The following is a 21,657-nucleotide window of genomic DNA, read 5'->3' as shown; positions in this document are numbered from 1 at the left end:
TATACACTAATGCTACCTGAATAAGCACACTATGTATATAATAATTAGTTTAATCATGGGCTTTTATTATGTAATTATCAAAATAAAAGCCACTGTGACTACATTCACTATAAGATAATTATAACATTAATTGGAATAACTTTTCTTTTTACACTACTTTTCCTAGAAGAAATCAAGTTAATACTAAAATTATAATCGTCTATTTTAATCAGATTATTTTTTCAAATATAATTTATTATGACATGGAAATGAATATATGGTTTCAAAGTAGCTTATTTTATATAATTATATTTATTAGCACCCCAAATCTGCCCATGCAAATATATGCCTTTGTGCTTTTGACTTAACTGCACAGGTTTGTGGCTATGATAATAAAAATTCAGGTTAAAAACTGAAAAGTCCAGTTGAAAAATCCCAAATGTTTTGCTTCTATGTCATCAAATATCTAGATATTACTGGCAGAACCAAGTATCTGGATTTTCAGTTTTTATCTGGATTGTGGCATCACAGAATAGTTTATGCCAAAGTCTTTGCAATGGAGGGAAAAACCAAAAGAAGTGTTTAGTATCAGCAAAAGATAAAAATATTGTTTATCTACTGAAGAATACGCTACTGCTTAAAAGACCTTCAAGAGTCTAGCAACTTATGGCCACACTCATTTAATGAGAAACACAAGTGTTTTGGGTGATTATAACTGGACTCTGGTAAGCTGAGCCTAGCTCTGCCCTTCTCTTCTGGAGGCTCCCAGAGCTCAGCTATGCTATCAGGCTCGTCATCAGCAGGGGATAATGGCTTTCATAGAGCACAATAATCAAATCGACTGATTTCCAGTGCAGTTCTTTTTCATTAAGGAACTCTTATTTGAATCAACCCCCAAATTTCAGTTTAACTTATTTTGTGTTCTGCATTCCCCCCTTCCCCACGGAGGGGGATTATTTAGAGCACAAATTCCTGTGGAAAACTGATGTAGGCACTGTCCTACTGGAAAACATGAAATCGTTCCACAAAACAAACAATTATTGCCTCAGTGTAATCGACTTAAAAACCATACGTGTATTGTTATTTATTTTGTGTCTTGCTCAAACCCTTTTTGACTCCCAGTACTTCCAGTTTATCAGGTGCTCCTACGTAGAACTGCTATTTAAGCTGCAAGGAAAATGGCTCATGGAATCTCTTTGCTTTTATTCTTATTCTAGCTGGCTATGAGAATGGTTTGAGGCACATTTTAATAGTCCTCTTACATTATTATACCTTGACCATCATTCTAAAGTATATTGCATAGGTCATTTTTCCTATTGGGAATCCAAGTAAACGTTTCATTCTAATTTTTAATTTCAGCTTTAAAATATATTCAAATGAACATTTAGCAACTAAGATCTATCTGATGCAGTCAAAAATAAATTAAATAAATAAATCTTTTAAAAAAATGAACATTTAAATTCATGCTTACGGTTTTAGCAGTTGCATTTGATCTCTCGTATTCTCCTGCCTTTTTCCTTTCTAAAAAATTTTCAAGGCCTTTTTAACACATTGACATATGTCAAATTTATTGTACTTATTAAAATTTGTAATAAAATGACTGCCATTCTTTTGGCCCCAAAGAGTCATATCAAACAAGCTACATGAAATGTTGCCAAAGCTCAGGGTTAAACTTTAAAGATTAATACACATTTCCTTAGGTAATTAGTGAATGGGATTACCAAGCAAATAAAGCTGGGCCGATAAGATTTATTCATCTCCCAAATTAGTTTTTAAGTTGCCATTTTATTTTTCAGATTCTACTTTAGGCTGAAATGATTTGGGAATTTTATCCCAATTTTGAAACTTATCCCAATTTGAAACTTACGAGTATTCATCACAACTGAAAACAGTCTTCTCTAGAAGAGGTTAATGGAAAAAGAAATAATAGGAGGTGGAAGATAAACTGCTTCTTTCACAACTGGTGCTGCAAACAGCATTCTAACTAATTCAGATAAGCAGCAAACATAGTTGTTAGGGGATATTTATGACAGCTGCATCTGTGTGACAGCAATGAAGCATTAAAAATGGCAACGGGCTTTCTATAAAACACATCTGCAAGAAAGACAGGTAGCTAGGCTGACTGTCAATCATCAGGACACGTGAATAATTCTATACTCACTGGCCCATGTGCTGGTAAAATCAGCTCCGTATGTATATATATAGAAAAGCTCGCTATTCGGTAAAGAGCCACAGCAGTGAGTAATTTTTATTTTTAATTCTTAAGAGTATGTGTGTTCACACATCATTTTTAAAAATCCAACAATGATGAACAGGTCTCTGTGAGTGTATTCTGAAGAAGAATACACTCAACCTTTTCAGGTTATATTTGTAGTTAATTTCTGACTTGTTATCTTACCCATCTTTCAATTAATTTAATGGGATCATACAGCTCCAAAACAAACAGATTGCATCCCACAGTTTGGGGAGCAAAATCCTGGAAACTTCTTCAAGAGCTAGGCTCATTTTCAAGTTTAGATCTTAGAAAATTTAAATGGTGCATGCAACCACTGTCTATTTAAGTAACTTTTAAGATGCATGAATAGAATTAAAATTATAGCCAAATAATAAAAGGGGTCTTCTCTGTCTTTCGCTGAATTCACATAACTTCCATTTACGCTAATGGGAGTTAAGCACCTGCTCTGCAAAGAAAATAGACCCCTATCTGTGAAAATAAACGTGTACAGTATATTTTCCAGATACAATGCTCAAATAAAACAACCAAAAATGTATGCTATATAAACAAAGCGTCATGTGGCCTACCTGAAAACACCTGCTTTGTATTTTACCTCTTCAGTCGTAGACCTTGAGATATTACTCATGCCTTCGCTATTTAAATGTACCAGAAATTAAAAAAAAAAAAGGATGGACAGACTCAATCTGGTGATTTCAGTGAGCTCATACACAATCCTCTGTTTACCCCTTCAGAAGTTCATAATAAATTGCATCAGTAAATCTGGATTCGAGCCACTGCTCTCTACCATCATCTTAAAAGTCATGGAGGACAAGTGTACATAAGAGAGGAGGGCATGATCATGGGCGCACTGTGCCGGGACTCCCTGCAGCAGCTGCAGCCTCGGCTGGGACAGGAGATGAGGCAGACGATTGTTAACGACTGTGACACCAGAGTCCCTTTCTGCAGCGCCCTTCTGGCTGAGTGTGAGGTCTCACAGGAAGGCACGTCTACCTGGACTTGAATGGAGCTCTCTCCATTGGCAGTCACAGGAGTCACAGAACCTCTATCAGGAGGTTCTTGACACCGAGGTGGACAGAAAGGCTGCCCCTCTCGACTCCACCTAGAGTAGGCATCATAGAGATCTTTCCCAAAACTCTCTTATACTTTCAGTTAAAATTATGATGTGATCAAAAGAGGGCTGTGGGGAGGTAAATTAGAATATCCACCAAATATCCAAATATGATATTTAGAATATAATGTCATTGCTATTCTCATCCAACACTTTTGAACAGTCTTAAGGAATAGGTAATAATAATATCATATGGCATGCACTGCATTTAACCATATCTCTATAAAGATTTCTCCTTCTTCCTAATTGTCTAGGTCAAGGCCAAAATTTTTAATTTCTGATCTGCATTGTGAGTGGTATTGAAAGCAATACTCTTGTGGACAGGAGGGAATACAGAATTTGAGGGGCCCAGTGCAGACTGGAAACATGGAGCACCTTGTTGAAAAATGTCTTAACAATTGGAAGACAATGACAACAGAGCATTAAACCAAGCTCAGGGCTCCTCTGCATGGGGCCCTGCAAGACGGCACAGGTGGGACAACCATGAAGCCAGCCTCACTCTGAAACAGGACCTTACGAAAGATAGCCTGCTGCCCCCTCCTCCCTTCTCCTCAGCCTAACAGAGGTCTCAGTCAAGTAAACCATGGGAGAATGAATGTGAGATGTCCTCCGGTAGACAGACACCAGTTCTATGTACTGAGGTCCCAAGGAAAATGGAACAACGAAGTGTCCTCTAAAAACTACCGTTTACTTCCTTATACAGGTTGTATTGTAAGGCTTATCTAAAAGTGTTCCACCTTGTTCCTAGAGGGTTCCACAAAGCAAGGTTTTCTATCCAAAGGCCAGCGTGACCCTGGTGATGGGCTCTGTTTTAATGGGGCCTGGAGGACTAATTTTGGATATAGATAATGGTAGCACTGTCTCCTGGCAGTCTGATCCTCAGTGACGTATTTTTTTCCTTTTAAAATCACTTCCTGCCTAAACCCCTTCCCTCTCGTCAGTCGTGCGCCGGCGTTGGATTTGACCTCAAATTCTAAATGGGCCAGGTTGCCGTGAAGGCGCTCCACCTGGCCTTCTGCAGCGTAGGTGATTAGGAAGGCTGGGGAAGCCCTGTTTAGGGGGTGCCCTTCTCTTCTAAGGACAGCTGTGCTCTGTCAGGTCTAGGTTTAGTGAACGAGACAATAGTAATTACAGTAATGGCAGCATTTGCCTATGAGCTACCATCTCTCCGAAGTGGGCTTCAGCTAAACTCAGCTGGAGGAGTTGTCTTTCCTTTTAGGACGTGGAACCTCTACAGAGTTGGTCTTCAGAGACTTAGAACAGGCTATAGAGGCAAGCAAAGAGGAACAGAAAAGGACCCCTTTATTTCTCCCCCAAAATACATATAAATATTTTTGTAAGGTATTTACAAATTTAAGAGAAAAACTATACTTACAATAAAATTATCTTGTAAAGTCTGAGTTTTTCTGAGCTATAGGTTACTTTTTAGGATCAAACAATACAGAAAGAACTGTTCAAACGTATAAGCTTATCCTGATTTTCGGTCGTTCAGAAAAGGGCTCGAAGATTATAATATTACCTACTCTCAATAAAAGAGTATATCCCCCCCCCCGTTTTTTATTTTTTTCCTGGTAGTGAATTTGTAGGGATAAACAACCCTACAAATTTTGGGGCCTATTATATGTCACAGAGATTTTTTTCTATAGCCTGTCTAGACTCCAGACAATAGGTGAGACTGGCCTAGAGTTGCAGACATTTCCATAGTCTGTAATGTCCCTTAGAAAAGTAAGGGCAATAATACAAAAATGAAAACCAGCCTGATCTGCTCGTACGATAGGAGAAATATGAGTATGACAACACTTTACAACTTAGAAATGATGACAACAACCTAGGAAGAAGTTTTAGCAGCCATATATCAGCCAAAGCAACTTCTACAAAATCATACATACTCCCCCAATATGAGTCATATTCAAGTAATGTTGTCCAATGGCTATAAAATCACTTTATTGCAGAAAATTCTGTATATATGTTATGTTGTATTTTCTTATTGCCTAGAGGTGGTGTGTGTGAATGTATATTACATATATATGAATATATGACCACAACTTATTTGTGGTCAGCATACAGATTTTTCAAAATGCCTTACTTTAAATAAACCAGATTGTTAGACTATTCTGCTTTTCAGCCCTCTTGGATAAAACAATTAATGTTGCATATAATCTTAAGAGAATTAAGGGACGTTATGTATAAGCAAGGGAAGTGGAGAAAAGGGTTTTTAAATTTCATCTATTTTCTACCATTTCGTCTCTGAGCATGTCTCCACGTACCTATTTTCTCTCCTACAATTGTACTTGTTCTAAACAAAGGAAAGGAGGAGAGAAACCTTTTGTTTCTTTATATTCTCCTTCTTTGCTACCTTTTAAATTATTAAATAAATGAACCAATGTAGAATAAGTGTTTTTGTGGCTTGGTTTTATGATGATGAAGACCATGAAAAAGATGCACTGATTTTAAATATTCATTGAAGAAAATATTGCTTTAAAAATATTGGCAATATTTTTAACGCAGAGGGTATTCTCTTTCTCAAAGACTCCAAACTACGTCAGTAGTCACTGAACCATGTGCATCTTCACCACTGGGGATGAATATTAACAGAGTCTTTGTCACTGTTAGAATGACTCAGCTTATGACATCAGGAGTAGTTGAGGGGCAGCGGGGGTACGGCAGGGGGTGGGGGGAGTCTAATGAAATGGACGGCATGCAGTGAAAACAAGAGATTCTTCTAGCTGTTCTCCTTAGAGTTGTACATCCCCAAACAGAAGACTCCCATCTCTGAAGTCATTTAGTTTGTCTCTGGCCGAATTAAAACACATACATACACACACACACAAACACCATCCAGCTTGTTTCAACACAACCAACTCTACCATAAAGCATCATCAAAAGTTCCATTGTAGAGCAAACCATCTAGGATTGCCAAAATTATAGAAAGCTCATTGATGAAACCATAAAGAACCCTTCTCAGTGTGATCAGCTATGCCCATCCACCAGGCACTCAAAGAGCACTCCCTAGGTCTAGGACATTATATACACAAATGCAGTATATTTTCCCCCGGAATGCAAATGTTAGATTCATATTACACGAAAACAATTTACACGACACTCTTGTTTTGCTTGAAAGTTCAATGTTTCCTTTGTCTTTAAGAAAAGAACTCTTTAACCAAAATGAAGGTTTTTGTCAATACTTTCTCATAGAGTAAGAACAAACAGATATGCTTCTGTAAAACTGACTGATAATGTAACATTAAGTATAGTATGAATATTCAAGGAGATTTATATGAAAAAAAAGATGTAGTTTTCTTTTGATATGTACCATGATATTCAGAATGACTTTACATGTCATATAACAGGATAAACCAGAGAAGTACACACTGCATATAATAACTTTGAATATCATGAAAACGATACGAAGTTCTGATTCACCTCAGCTTTTTTAATTGGCTACTTTTTTTTTTTTTTTTTAAGATTTATTTATTTGTATTAAGAATGGTTTTACTAACTCACACATTAAACTGTCTAAGCCTAGCACTCTTTCCGGACACGCAATCTCAGCGGCCATGGCTCACTGGCCCAGCCACTCTGTGGCATGTGGGATCTTCCCGGACCGGGGCACGAACCCGTGTCCCCTGCATCGGCAGGCGGACTCTCAACCACTGCGCCACCAGGGAAGCCCTAATTGGCTACTTTTAATTAAAGAGTAATAGTATATACCTTTTAACTGAACACACCAACTAAAGCTTGACTTTTCAAGGTAAACAACACATTCCAAGTTCAATGTTCGCATGATGAATTTGGCAAACTTTTCATTTTCATGAAACTGGGGGGAAGTGCCATGCTTCATCACAGGATAGCTGGGAATTCTACAGCACTCTGAAAGAAGCCCGATCGCTAACTAACGCACGGTCCTGTGCGTGGAGACGGAAGACCAAATTAGGCCCTGAGGAAGTCTCACTAAACTCCCACTGAAGTCAATGGAAATTTGCAAACGCACTCGAGAGGGCTCTCAGGGCCCACAAGGTGCTGTCAATAATTTCACTAGGTCTTCAAACCAGATATACAAGCAAAAACAAAACCAAAAAAACTGAACAACAAGAACAAAATCAAAACACCCAAACCAAGTAACATGTACCTCTCCGACGTCATAGATCCAAATACGGCCTTCTGAGTCCCCAACGGCAACTTCTTTGCCACCTTGAGCCCAACGAACACGGTTTAGGGCGGATGCCCCCTCAATGGCCACACTTGCTGTTGGAACCTGCCAAAGGGGTTACGACAAAGAATCTCTGAATGTGCACTTAAATATACGAATTCACGACGATACGTTTAACTGGATGAGTCACCACTGCCTGCATGTGCATTAAGTACTATATATCCCTTGTGCAGGGGTGAAAAGGATTCATTGTCCTTAAATCATATGCTCCACTGAATTAAATGGTAGAGAGAAGAGACACTTTCACAAAAAAAGGAAAAGAGGGAGAGTCTTTTTCCACAGTCAATGGGCAGTGAGTGACATAAATATTTCTTCCGATTATGCAGGGTGCACAAACAACATACAGACACAGCAGCTAAATGTGATACTTCTTGATCAGGTCATGATTTATGGATCAATGGAGGGGGAGATTTCAGGATTTACCAAGATTAAGGATACTCTAAAAGGGGGAATGGAGTATATGGTGGAAAAAAGTCATATTAAGGGTCTTCCGGGGAAAAAAAATGTATCGATCCCTCAAAACCTCATCAGAGAGGGGATGCTCAGAAGAAGAAAAAGCAAGCAGGTGAGAAACTTCAAAACTGCAAGTTCTCCTTTCTTTTTTCTTTTCTCACCCCCGCCCCCCCCCCCCTTTTTTCTTCCTCCTAGCAATACCAAGGTGTAGGAAGTTCTCCATAGCTCTGAAAATGTCCTCAGGGTGATATCCTGATAGAATGTAGCACTTACCCGTAGAAAAGGCCTTACATCTCCTTTAATAAACACCTGAAATCTAACAATGTTGATAATTACAATATTAATCATTATAAAGTGAACCAGAGGTGCTGAAATGGAACCTGTAGTATTTGTTACAAGAACCTTAATATTTGGAAAAAGAATTTTAGTGGGTCTGCCCCTCTTTTCATCATCAGTTGTGTAAACACTCATCTGGAAGGTTGGAAGTTTATAACTGATAGATCAGATCTCCAAGCCTTCTACAAGAAAGTTGAATAGGAAATGACAATAGCCCATTAAAAATGAAAAAAGGTAAATGTTAAAATAAAAAAGGAAAAAAACATATAGTGAAAAGAGGGCCACCAACATCATCTTATGCCACTGTTTTAAGACCTGTGTCTAATAAACATGTCCTATTAGGATGGAAACACCACATATACTGTGCCTTAGCTCCCCTGGCATTCTGCTATTCAGGGAATTGAAACCATCTGTTTATATGATATTATTGACCCAATACCTATCTTTAAAATAGCAATAAAAACTCCATCATATGTAAGAAGCTATGTTTAAACTTAATCTTGAAATCAATAAAAGTTATTTTACCTGCTTAAATCACTGTATGTCAGTTGACAGCAAAAATGTCAAAAGTCCCCAGCTCATTTTTTTTTAAATACACAATTTCTACAGTAAAGGGACCTGCTGTGCAGTGCTGGAGACTGAATTTTTAACCAAACTTTTTAAAGGCCGAAACAATGTGAATTTAGTTTGGGCCATAATTCTGTCAATGCACTTTATTATTAGTGTGCTACTCAGCAAAGAAATCTGCGATTCAGCCATAGAGTTTCAGAGTTAACTTTTAACTCCATAATTTAGAGAGATCATACAGGATCCTACTTTCTCTAACGCTAGTTAATAACAGATTTTATCTGTGAACAATCTCAAAATTTGAATAAAAAGTATTTAATCTTAATATAAATATAATACTCAAAAGAAAGTGATTTTTTGGATACATTTTAAATTATGCCTAAAACATTTTAAAGAATTTTATTTATTTGGAATTAAGTAAAGTAGCAAACTGGAACAATTAATATTTTAACCATTTAAAAATATCTTCTTTTCACAGATATTGTAAGTGGTTAAAAAAAAAGGCTATCACAGCCTATAACATGTGCTAAAAGAATTATCAAATGCATGAAGAAAATGACAAAAATATATTTTATTAGTCTGACCAGTAATGAGCTTTCAGAAGTTGATGAATCTACAATGAAAATAATTCATATATTGTCTCTGGCTTTCTTACTCTTGTATCTCAGTCTCGTATATATTTTCATATTTTTTTTAAGGACTCAATCATTTTAATTGCAAAGACAGGATGTATATACATAATTTACTACATTGTGTAGAGGTGACACTGAAGTAGGTGAATATGAACGATCCTTGCATAGGAGCAGTCGGAATAACTTGGTTTAAAAGCACAATATTTTGAACAAGGACAAAGAAACACTGAGACTTCAGGTGTTTTTTTGTTTTTTTTTTTTAAACAAATCTAATTCCTAATCGGACAAATATTTGAAAAATCATATTCAACTTGATAGAAGGCAAAAATGAGTGTTTTAAAAAGTGTTCAGTTCATTACTGAATTTGAATCAGACTCAACGTTATCTACTATTATTGTGAAAGCAGAACTACGATCACCGCAGAACTAAACGATCTGCATGCCAAGTAACCATTTTTTAAAATGGTTAACAATGAAACACTTATGTGGTTGTCTCTTGATACCTAGAGCGAGGGAAGGGAAAACACGTTTGGCAATGCTGAGATATTAATTTTGTTTTACCTAAAAAGCCGATTAAAACACAAAACTAAACGAGAAGAGTTACAGAGGAATTACTATGGAGTTGGTAGAACACTCCATTACATCATAGTTGAGTATCACCTGAACTCACTTCTACTAAACCTGATTTCTGACTGGGTCTCCTAAATCAATCTGGAAAATGTGTTTTTGGTTGTTTAGAGTGAATTGAGTTTATTCTAGCAGATAGAAACAATACGATTTTAATCAACGGTGATGAAAGACTTTGGGAAACCATCACATCGTAGAGTAATAACACCTTTCTATAAAAGCAGTAATGTTATAAACATTTCAACATCTGAAATGATGGGCACTGCACGTATTCATGCCCTTTATTTCCAAAGATGCTTCATTACATAACTCTTGTCCTTGTCATACACTTCTGGTAGCCAAAAGGAAAAAACAGACGTAAATGGAAAGTTTTTTTAAAAGACAACTATTTGGCAGTGGTTTTAGGTGTATATAATCTTGCAAGATACAATGACTCAATAATAACACCTGAAGGATATTTCCCTGCCCCCTCCCAGAAAAAATAACTAGGGGAGCCTGTTCCTCCTCATATCCTCCAGCTGTAGGCTTCCTAATTAAAAAGGCTGAGCTGTTTCCTGCTCAGAACACTTCAAAAGACCTGTCTCTCGTTCTCCACTTGACATGTAGTTTTCAGCACTTGTTCTTCTTACCTGTCCATTCTTATTGATGGAGAGCTGCCCTGAATCACAGACCAGGAGAGACGACGAGACCATTTTGTTGTATTAAACTGAAGGACATTTAATATTCACGTTTAAAAAACCCAACCAAAAACTCTGCTACCTGAATTAGCACCTCAATAATTTTGAGAAAGTGTAAAAAAGGAAAAACATACGTGGCATAATTTTTAAAACATTTATATAGCAAAAAATTGTTAAAGACTATTTCCTATTGTTAATTGCTTTTTGAAAACATTTTTCACTTGTGAAGGACTCTAAATGTGACATGTTAAAATCTCATTAAAAAAAATACTGAGTTTAACATACTGTTCAGAGTTTGAAACTTATAAAAGTCTGTCTGTGAGTTCGGTACCTTAGTCAAGGATTATTCACCTTGTAAATTTCAAATGGAGACTAGATCTAAACATAAACGGTCAAGAGAATCATCTTTTATGGATTTAAAACAGAAATTGTGCAAGTAGCGAACACTGGCAAATAGCCCTTTTAAAAAGCCCAATCTCAAGTCAAAAGTCCACAAAAGCTTACTTTTCCAAGTGTTTGCCAATAGAGTTATTTCAACACCCTGAAATATGCCCGAGTGTCCTTTCCCGCAGTAAAAGGCGTGAACACGTATGGTTTTGCTCTTTGCAGAGAAGGGTCGTCAATTGTCCAAGATTCCGCCACGGTTTAGGGATGAAGTGAGATTTAAATGATTTGGGGCCAACGCATCTGCCAATACCCTGCACAGCAGCGGAGAATGGGGGGTCGGCAGCCCAGCTGCAGTTGGCGGGTCTGTCCAAAAAAGGCCATTTCAGAGAGAGGGGGAGACGGAGAGAGGCCGACGGCTCCCCCCTCCCAGCCCGCCGCTCACCTCGGTGTCATTGTTGAGGTTCCAGAGGTCCAAGCGCCCCATCCCGTCCACGCAGGCAAAGAGCGCGGGATGCACGGGGGACCACATGACATCGTACACATAGTCTGCATTGTCTTCAAAGGAGTAGAGCGGCTTGTTGTGCTGTAAAGCAGAGAGACCGTGAAGACTTTGTGGCGCTGCGGCTGCCTCGGGCTGTCTAGCGAGCCTAATTAAAAACTTTGCACATTCACAAAGTGTCATAAAACTTCCCGAGATGAAAGTCCTCGAGAAGGTGGACCGCAGCTTTAATGTTACTAGAACTGTCCACTGGCATAAGTAAATACGGTGGGGGGAGGGGGGCGGGGGAGGCGGGGAGGGACTCTTAAGGGGCTAGGGGCTGGGGGCTGGGGGCTGGGGGCTGGGACGGGCGGGGTAAGGCGGTTTCAGACACAGTCGTGCTAGACATTCCAGACAGGTGGCCGGGGCTGCCCAGGAGCTCGGAGATCTCGCCGGGCTATGCTCTGCGAGTCGCTCAGGGCCCGAACCCAGGCGTGCTCTGCCTGCCGGGATCAGACCCGCGGGGAAGGATCTGGAAGCCCCGGCGGTCCCGGAGACCCAGAACCCTTGGCATTGAAGGCGACGCCTGCCACCTCGCGGTCGTTTTCTGTAGCTGCAACTCTGCCTCCAATCCAACCCGAGGCCAAATTTATACTTTAATGGCTCCTCTGCGGCGGGGATGAGGATACATACTTTAAAGGGATTTGTAGCTCTTCTGGGAGGTGAAAAATCTCGCGGTTCTGAGTCTCTGGTCTCTCTCTCCAGGGTCAGTTCACCCAAATCAGGTGGACTGGCGGGGCTCAATGCAATGACCCTGAACCTTCGTAGGAGGCGGACCACGTTTTCTAGATTACTCAGTATTTCTAAGAGACCTGAAATCGGTGTTTTTTGGGGGAAATGCACTAGCACACCCCTACTGCCTACAAATGCTTCCCCTTCGGAGGGATACAATAAATTAAAATGGCACTCTTGATTTCCTGTGAATATTGTCACATCAAAATAGCAGAGAAGTCAGAGGCAAGTTTGAAAGTACACCAGAAATAAAACGTAATTGGACTTCATGAATTATTCATTCCATCTGGCTTGTCTTATTCTAATTTCTGCATAATGGCTTTACTAATCCCTGATCAATTAATGTAAAATGAAATTTAAATGATAATGAAAGCCCTAGAGATAAAAGAAATTAAGCATTCTTACATCCTCTGACAGAAATCTAAACAATGGGAGTTTTTTCCCCCAATGTCTTCCTCATCCAGTCAGCTGTCTGTACTCCTTTCATGGGTTCAGCTGAATGCCTGTACAGGCCAGAGTAATAAGATCAAAAAACGGTAACATACAATATGAACAATCAAATACTTTCCGCAGAAAATGTTCAAAGAACGTATCTGTGGGGAATCAGCTCCAAATATTCGAGCAAACTCCCCAAATGTACTGTGAGTGAAAATAAAATGCGTGTGCTGAAATCAAGGTGAGAAAAATCATGGGAAGACAATAAACTCCCACAGCCTAAACCTAATGCAAAAATTTGTCAAGGTAGTGACTAAACGTGATTTCTCTTTCCAGGAATTATCTTGCTTTGGCGTTGCTGAGACGTGAACACAACTGTAAGACTATTAAAGCAGCGGAAGATTTTAGATGGGACATTGTATGTGTGGGGGCGGGTGGTGTGTGTGGTCTTATTTTTAGTTTAAGAAGTACCTAAAGCGAACATGTGACATTGAGATCTCAAAAAGAATTAAATGGACATTTAGCCTTATAGTTTTGTATTTTAATACCTTATACCTCTTCTATGCCAAAAAGTTCATGATGTCCCATATGTGCACTGCAATTTGGAGCTAAGATTATCTGCCTATTTGCTATTTATGTAGCTTTTTTTCTTCCTCTCACTGCTTGGATGAGGTGATTCAAACTACCTTCCTTCAGCAAATCTGAATACCCAATGACCTTAAATTAATATGATTATATCATCTTTTTTCCTTATTAATATAAAAAAAGGCAGGGTGGAGTAGCTGCTCCTTCACTACTTGTGAATATTAAGTCTTCATAGAAGATTATTCCTGCCCCAAATTCTTGCTTTTGTAGCTAGCTAGTCACTATTTGTTAGAGAATATGAGTAACACATTTTTCTTAAAATCAAAGAGTAGAAAAGACTTACACATGCTTTAAAAAGTCAGTTCTCAGTATCTCTTAATAACCCAGCTGATAGTATAACTGAGTACACAGAGGTCTAGACATAGATGCACGCATACATTCAATACACATAACTCATCTTCAGTCCTTGCTTTGATCAATTAGAAAACCATCTAGCTTTAAAACAGTCATCTTCTAAGGAGCTGATATTATTCAATATGTTAATTCTCTCAAATTACGCTGCTAATCTCTAGTGTTATTTCTTTCCTTTTTTCTTTTGGTGTCTTCCTTTAGAAGAAACTTGGTCAAAACTCCAGTATATCCTGGAGATTTTACTTTTTAAACATCTGGAAATAACTGCTTTGTTCATCTTACCAAAAACCAATTTTCTCGTGTTTAACAGTATCGTATTGAAACGCTATTATTCCCTAGGTTTTCTTCAGCCCCCTCATCACCTCCCACCTCCAAGACTGAAGTCACTGTGCAAATTAATTCTAAGCTACAGATTGTGCATGTTTGGGGCAGGGAGAAGGATTTATATTTTCAAAGGCTTTGTTCTAACCTTGATAAATTCACAGGACGAAGAAGTCTTGGTGGAGATTGAAGGCATTTTTAGGGTACCAAGGGGACCGACATCTATGAAGCAACAGTTGCCACGTTTAGAACAGCACATGCTATAGGCATAGGCTAATGCCACTCTTACAATAGTAAGCAGTGCTATTCTGAATATGAAGTGCAGTTTTTTCAATAGAGGAGTTTTCCATTCTATCTTAGTTGGAACTCAAAGGGTAAGCTGAAAACCTCATTGAAAATTTGTCTCAAACATTTAATATAAAACATTTCATAATTTACATATATATCATGAAATATTAACAAAATATATCAAAAGCATTAGGGTCTAAAGATTCTGTTTTTGAATTTTGAAACATACGTTTGTATCTACAAAGTTGTCATAGCTTGCTATTACATTATCACCGATTTTAGAACACTACAAGTTTTGAAAAGGGGGGGCGGGTAGGGGCAAATGTGACCAGTGATTTTTGAGGAGGATCCTATAATATCATTTTTATATATTAAAGATACAGAAGCTTGGTGGTTTTAAATACTAACCCTGCAAAATACTCAAGGCCATCTAGTAAATTAAATATCATTCCACTATGTGTTACCGTAGAAAGCGTTTTTTAAGACAATCAAATTTCACTAGACACAAACCCCTTCACTTGCGTGTTCTCTTTTCTGATGCCCTGTTTGGTATCAGAGACCCGTTTAGAGAACAAAAAGGAAAACTGCCTTGTAACGCAGACTACGGCATGTGTGACACATGCCAACGAGATAAAGCTGCGACGCCCTGTGTTTTAGACGGGTTTCCAGAACTGTGCCAAAATGTTAAAATATCCAGACACCGACCAGTGTGATTTTAATGCCCTGATTCTCAGACAGAGCGGAGAAGCAGGCTACCAGTCACCTCCCAGACAGACTTGAAGGGCAGGAAAGGGTACATTATTGGGTGCTCGCGTGTGCCTGACTATACACACATTGTCTAATTTAATCCGCATAAAATCTCTGTAAGGTAGACGGTATTTACAGAAGAGAAAATTATAGTTCAGGGAAGTTAGTAACTTTTCCAAGGCCACGAAGGCTGTGAGTGGTGGTGCTGGATTTGATTCTCGGGTTTTTCTAGCTGTTAAGCACATCCTCTATATGCTGGAACCGTGTGGTCCTCTATGAAACACAGTGAAGGTCTTCGGTCTTTACAGAAAGAGCAAAAGATCTGTTACCTCTCCACTTCGCTGTCCCTGTCAATGCAACCAATACTTACTAAGCACACTGTAACTTGTAGAAAGAGTTCAAAACTATCACATGCACAATGTTTCAGTTCCTGAATCGGTTATTAATAATCCTGAAGATGTTACCCATACAATTCCAGGCAGCCTCAGCACCCTGTGACACTAACAGAAGTCTTTCTTTCCTGAAAACTAGGAAACAGGATGGAAATAGGCCTTTAGCCAGCAGAGATTAAAGCAGGCCATGCATTAGAGGGCAGAATAAAATGATGCTAAGGGGCAAAGATCCGGGTTCAAGTTCACTGAATGTCTATACAACTTTGGGTGAGGGACTCATCTGATAGATGGGGATAACACAAGGAGTATGGAATAGAAAAGGAAGTAGAAGAAAGTGGGAAAACTACAGACCTTGGGAAATTGAACTTAACATTCTTGGATCTGAAGTTTATTTTTCATCTGTAAGATGGAAAGCTAGAGCAATTGACCTCAAGGGTTCCCACTGGCTTTGTGATTCTATGACTCCGTTCTGTGGTAAGGGCTGAGTGGAATAAAGCATGTGAAAGTTTAACAAAGAGTTATTCAAAACTAAGTATTATAATTAAAGCCATCTTCCTTGATGTTCTGTGGAATTCATATCATAGTGATTCTTTTTTACTTTGTATTTCACCAAAATACACAAAGATGTACGAGGGTAGTTTTCAGTGAGAAAAGCTGAAATAATAAAAGTAATAAAAGACCTCCTATTTGACCAGAGAAGGGGTAAAGAATATTAAATTTACAAAAGAGAGGCAGGTAATGAACTCTGTTCAAAAATGAACAGCTACAACATCCATCAACGTTTTACAATAAAGACGATCTCTGGATTGAGCTTTGATTTTATAAGTATACTTCTGACAATGACTAGAGCTGCGTATTTTTCCAATCAGTTAACTGTAAAATGATTTCATGAGAGGTGAATTTCTATTTCTGACGTTAGAAATGTACCAAAGTCACATCCAGGGAATATAGTGTTTGTTTTATTTTCCTCTATATGATTTTTTTTCCCTCCTATCAGGCAGCTCAAGGCATCCGAATGGGCTTTAGTTTTTTTGCAGGTTGGTGAATAGGAAGATTTGTGTTAAAATGCCTCCTAACACCTCCAAACACTGTGGTTCTTGAGGTTTCATTTGCCTGTAAATGGTTAGCTCTCAAAGCCAACTTAGAAATGCCTGCCCAAACCATGGACCTTTCTTTTGGTGACGGGGGAGTGGGGAAGGGGGTATTTCATGGGTAGGTCAGGTCGGGGTGGACAACTAACAGTAGAATTTCTATATTTTTATTCTGAAATAAAAGGAAAACAAATGGAGTCTTACCTTGAAAACTGTATCTTGTTGGGGGAAAAATGATGACCAAAATACTAAACAATGAGTAATAAGAAAATGTCCTTCAAAAATTGTCATGTGGGTTCCTGTGAAGTAATTAAATAGCCAGCTAGTTCTTCCAGGAAACACTAAAATGTGAGACCACAGTATCACTTTTTTTAAAACCACCAAAGGACCCCCAAACTTCAAGCTCACACAAAAATGGATGCTTCTACCATAAAAAGAAAGTCCTTAAACAAACAAACCAACCCAAACTCACAAACCAAACCAAACCAAACCACCAACTTTCTTGGCCCAAAAGAAGTGTTGCGAATTTGGTACTATGGCTGGAAAACATTATTTGCAACGTGTCTTTCTAAAGCACAAAGTATCCTGTATTTATCTTAATTTCTGTGGCTAATATTGTAACAATACTTATGATACCCAAATCATATCTTTACCTGCTTCTACCATGGTCAGAAATTCAAAATCAGGCATAAACACTTTGGATGAGCTATTCTTAACAGAAGATGTACAGTGGGTCTGTTTGTTGTTTGTGTACATTAACCAAAAATACATTTAAGGACTTTAACTTGAATTAGTTAAAAGAATTACAAAGAAGGTTATAGAAATCCAGGAATTTAGCATTTGCCTCTCTATAAATGTAGAAGTTCTGCTAAGTAAGTACTGAAGCCACATAAAAGGTGTTCTTTGCTTCACTACCTTCCTCTATGGCTTATTTGCCTGGAAGAATCCTTCTAATCCAGGAGGCGCCACCAATAAAGAGGATAAATCCATATAAAAGAATGTATATATATTCACAGGTTCTGACTAGTGTTTGAGTGTTTCAAGCCACGGAAAAAGCTACCAGCTTTGCCTCCCTCATTCACAAAAGGAGTTATTTCCCCACACTGGCACGAGTTTTATGCATATCAGCTCCACCTAAAGGTTCTCCTACAAAACAGGCATTTTAGTGAAACAAATCTGTACAGAATCCTTGTGAAGACACTCAGCAAGCAGGGGTGCTCTTCTGAATTGAGCTGTTTGCATTCACCTCAGCTGCTAGGGCTCTTTTGCTAAGTTCTGCCTCCGGGCTTATTTGAGTGGAGGCAGGGCAGAGACGGTCACTCGACAGTTGGCTCATTGGTACCATGTGGGTGGCCAACCTCTGGACTGACCGTCTCTCCCTGACAGACTCTGTGGCTGTAGAAGGAAGCAAGTTCAGAAGAACCCCTCTTTGGTTACTGCTGCCCCAATTCTACTCCTACCACGGCCACGTGGTTTCATATGCAACATGACGTTAGAGAAAGAAACATTTCGATCTGAAGATAATGTTCAGGTGGATGAGAGCCTGTATTAGGAGGCAGGCGGGACGGGATGGAGACTGGTGTGAAGGATTAGCCGGTGTAGAGGGATGACCTAGGGCTGGACCTAGAAGCAGCTAGAAGCGTGGTTGCAGCCGTGCCTTGAAAAGTTAGAAGGTGGAGCCAGTATAGACATATTTGCAGGCTTAAGCAGCTTTATTTATTTGTTCCTATTGTGGGTTAAACTGCACAACTGCATTTTATTAGTGGGTAGATTAAGTGGCAGAATATTTCCACTCTGGTCCTTAAACTGTCCACCTCCATCCACTCTAGCAACTGGCTTATAAACTCTCTCCCCATTGTAAACAAATTTATATTTAATATATAAATTATATACATACATATATATATAACTATATAAATTTACCAACATATAATTCTTAAAAATTTAAAAAGATAAAGTTATAAACCTAGATCCATGGATTACACCTTGATTCTCCCTTCATAACTTATGTCTAAATTCCCCAGGTAAACACTTGCCAGTTCTCAGAGCTAATCTGACATTAGTGGTCGCACTACATTTCGTAAATATAACGTTTAGACAAATTTCATTGCTTTTTTTTTGAATTTTATATACACTAATATGTATAAAATGGATAACTAATAAGAACCTACTGTACAAATTTCATTTCTTTTCGAGAAGTCACACACCCGAATACCCAGGTTTAAAATTTAATGGTAAAATTGTCTAAGTAATTAAATATTTCATTCTACTTGCTCAACAATCGAATGTATATCGTATACATTCAATTGTTATATGTGTGTCCTACATACATGTGAAGGGCACATTTTCAAAGGGTCAAGGCAAGTTTTTTGTGGGTCTGCACCCCTGAGTCTCCGGGTGTTAAACGCAATGTATCTTTTATATTATATCCAGGAGTAGGACAGCTGACAATAGTTGTTTATTTTAACGGTGGAGAGAACTGGCACAGAGAATCCCACGTAAGCAGAAGTTCAAAACATTCAGTTCAGACGTGGAATACATTTGATATGCTTCCTGCTTTGCAACAGATTTGCTTACCTTATTTTATTTTGCCTAAACCAAACTGAAATTAACTTCTATGCAAAATGGAAACACCGGCTAAGCATGAGGTGAGGTGATTCAGGATACTAAAGATGGGCATGGGAAAATAACCTAGTATTAATTATGAACCCTGGACGATTTGCAAGGCTAAGAGGTCATATGAGGCTGCCCAAGATGGAGCTACATTGGTCTGATGCAAACACAGCTACTTTGGGGAACAGAGATGAGTTTTCATTTATCTTCCAACATCAGACATGACATGCGGGTTAGATCAGGAGGCGGGGGTGGAGGTATCTTTGAATCTCATAACTGTGTAGATAGTTGTATCTGTTATTTGTTATTCTCATTCTCTCTTCAAACATTAGTGCTTAGAAGGAGAAGGCTGGGGAGGGCAACTCACGCCGCATAGCCGTGAAATGAGAAGGCAAACATTTCCGCTCTGGTTAAAAGAGCAAAAGAAAGGATTCAGCAAGCCCTTCTCGCACAACAATAAAGCCCAGTCAGCTGGGTGAATTTTAAGTCTCAAAAGTGTTTGCACTTATATGGATTATTCACACATGGCTGTATAAATATTTAGCAGCTATAGTTATGTGTTGGTGGGTGAATGTTTGGCGGGGTAGTGGGGGACGGCTCAGGTTGGGGCAGGGGTAAAAGGACAGGAAGTATGAACACAGGCTAAGTCTGGCTATGACTTGATGATTACATTCTTGTGGTTTCTTTCAAAGTTAAAGTATTCTCCCTGGGTGAACTTAAAATAGGAACCCCCTTCTTCCCCCCCAGCCCCCGCCAAAAAAAAAAAAAAAAAAAAAAAAGGGAAGAAAAGAATCTGGTGACTGGCACAGGTAGTTTATTGAAAGCCGATTTTAATGTTTGCTACCTTATATTAGGAAGGGGGAGTGAAAATGAGGATAAGGGGAGAAAAAATAAGTCAGACACCACCTGAATGTCTTGTTTACCACAGAGGCAGCTAGCAGGGCTTTGGGCTTGTGGGAAAAAATGCACTCTGTCATCGGTCAGTGTTAATGGCAGTAAACTATTGATTTCATTAATCTTCTTGCTTGTGTTAAGTGTTATGCTTAGACACTGTAATAGCCAAATCTTTAACTTTTGATTTTTATTGTGTTTTCCTTCTTCTGATATTCTAAGCATTTAACAAAATGCTAGCAGAAATAGATATACTCAGGGCCCTTTGTTAGAATTATGTAATTTTTAGGAAGTGTTTCCAACACAGCTTAAAATAATCTAACCTACCTTAACAAAGTACATTATTTCACTTAGGATATCTAAAAGTATTGATTCATCAACAATGATTTATTGAGGACCTACCATATGCTTCCTACTTTGGGAAATCAATAGAAATACAAGATCTGACTGTTCATAAGGACTTGAAATCCAGGTAGGAAAATGAAAATTATGAAATAAGAAGAAGAAATTGTTCACTTGGGAGCCTATTTTCTCGTTTTGTTCCAAAAGGACTTATGTTGTCTTACAAGTTAAATATACTGCAAAATTAAGAATAAACACACAACAGAGGCAGATAGAATAGACAGCTAATACTAGGATCCTGATGATTACAATCTGGTAATGAATCAGCTCTAAATTTCCTGATAACTAAGACACAGGGGAAAACACATCGTGTCACAAGGAGGTATGTGGATTTCCCCATATGAAGAAAGAAAGAAAGAATATAAATTTCTTCTCAAAGACACATTCTTGGGAAAAACTCAAGGAGGAATTTACCATGTCTGTGAATCCCTGGAAGAGAGACTGGCTTTCTGGTTTGTTTATACCAAAGAAAGCGAACAAGTAGGTAGCCAGGTGCTAAATTCTGTGGTACAGATGTCAGGTGCCAGAGGAATTCAGAGACTGGAGGGATGGCATGTTGGTGGTTACCTTAGTCTGATGTGGTCAAGGAAGGTATTATCTAGGACAGGTGATGGGACCGGCCTTGAAAGATGCATAGACTTTGACAGATGGTAAGGAAGCCAGTCGGTGGGGAGGGGTGGGGGAGAGGCAAAGCATACAAAGACCTGGCTGTGGACATCAGCATGGAATTCCCGGGTGGAGGGTGAGAAGTGGGGACAGCCCAGTGGACTCTGAGGATTTGTCCTAAGGAATAATAGGCAATAATTTTGCTTTGGATAGAGTCGGAGGTAAGGACATGTTATGAATAGTCTTGAGTATAGAGTTAAGACTTTTTAAATGCAATAAGCTACTCATTTATTAAATATGTACTGATAAATGTGCAGGGCATTGTGCTATGTGCTAAACAGGTTCAGAGATGTCTAATATTCATGCAAGGGTTTTCAGCTTTTCTATGACAGAA

General features: G+C 38.7%; 1 protein-coding gene across 5 annotated transcripts in view; it reads right to left on the bottom strand.

Annotated features, from left to right (window-relative positions):
* The window catches only part of DYNC1I1 (dynein cytoplasmic 1 intermediate chain 1), a 331,990-nt gene that overhangs the window by 13,254 nt on the left and 297,079 nt on the right, over nucleotides 1-21,657 (bottom strand). For all 5 annotated transcript variants that reach the window (XM_032642848.1, XM_032642850.1, XM_032642849.1 and 2 more), the window contains 2 exons: nucleotides 11,654-11,794; nucleotides 7,453-7,578 (listed from right to left, as the gene is read on the bottom strand). In XM_032642848.1, coding sequence (XP_032498739.1) covers nucleotides 7,453-7,578; nucleotides 11,654-11,794 — 267 coding nt within the window. The remainder of the gene's footprint in view (nucleotides 1-7,452; nucleotides 7,579-11,653; nucleotides 11,795-21,657) is intronic.

Source organism: Phocoena sinus, chromosome 9, assembly GCF_008692025.1.
Source record: "Phocoena sinus isolate mPhoSin1 chromosome 9, mPhoSin1.pri, whole genome shotgun sequence".
Lineage (NCBI taxonomy): Eukaryota > Metazoa > Chordata > Mammalia > Artiodactyla > Phocoenidae > Phocoena > Phocoena sinus.
This window is presented reverse-complemented; position numbering and strand designations above follow the sequence as displayed.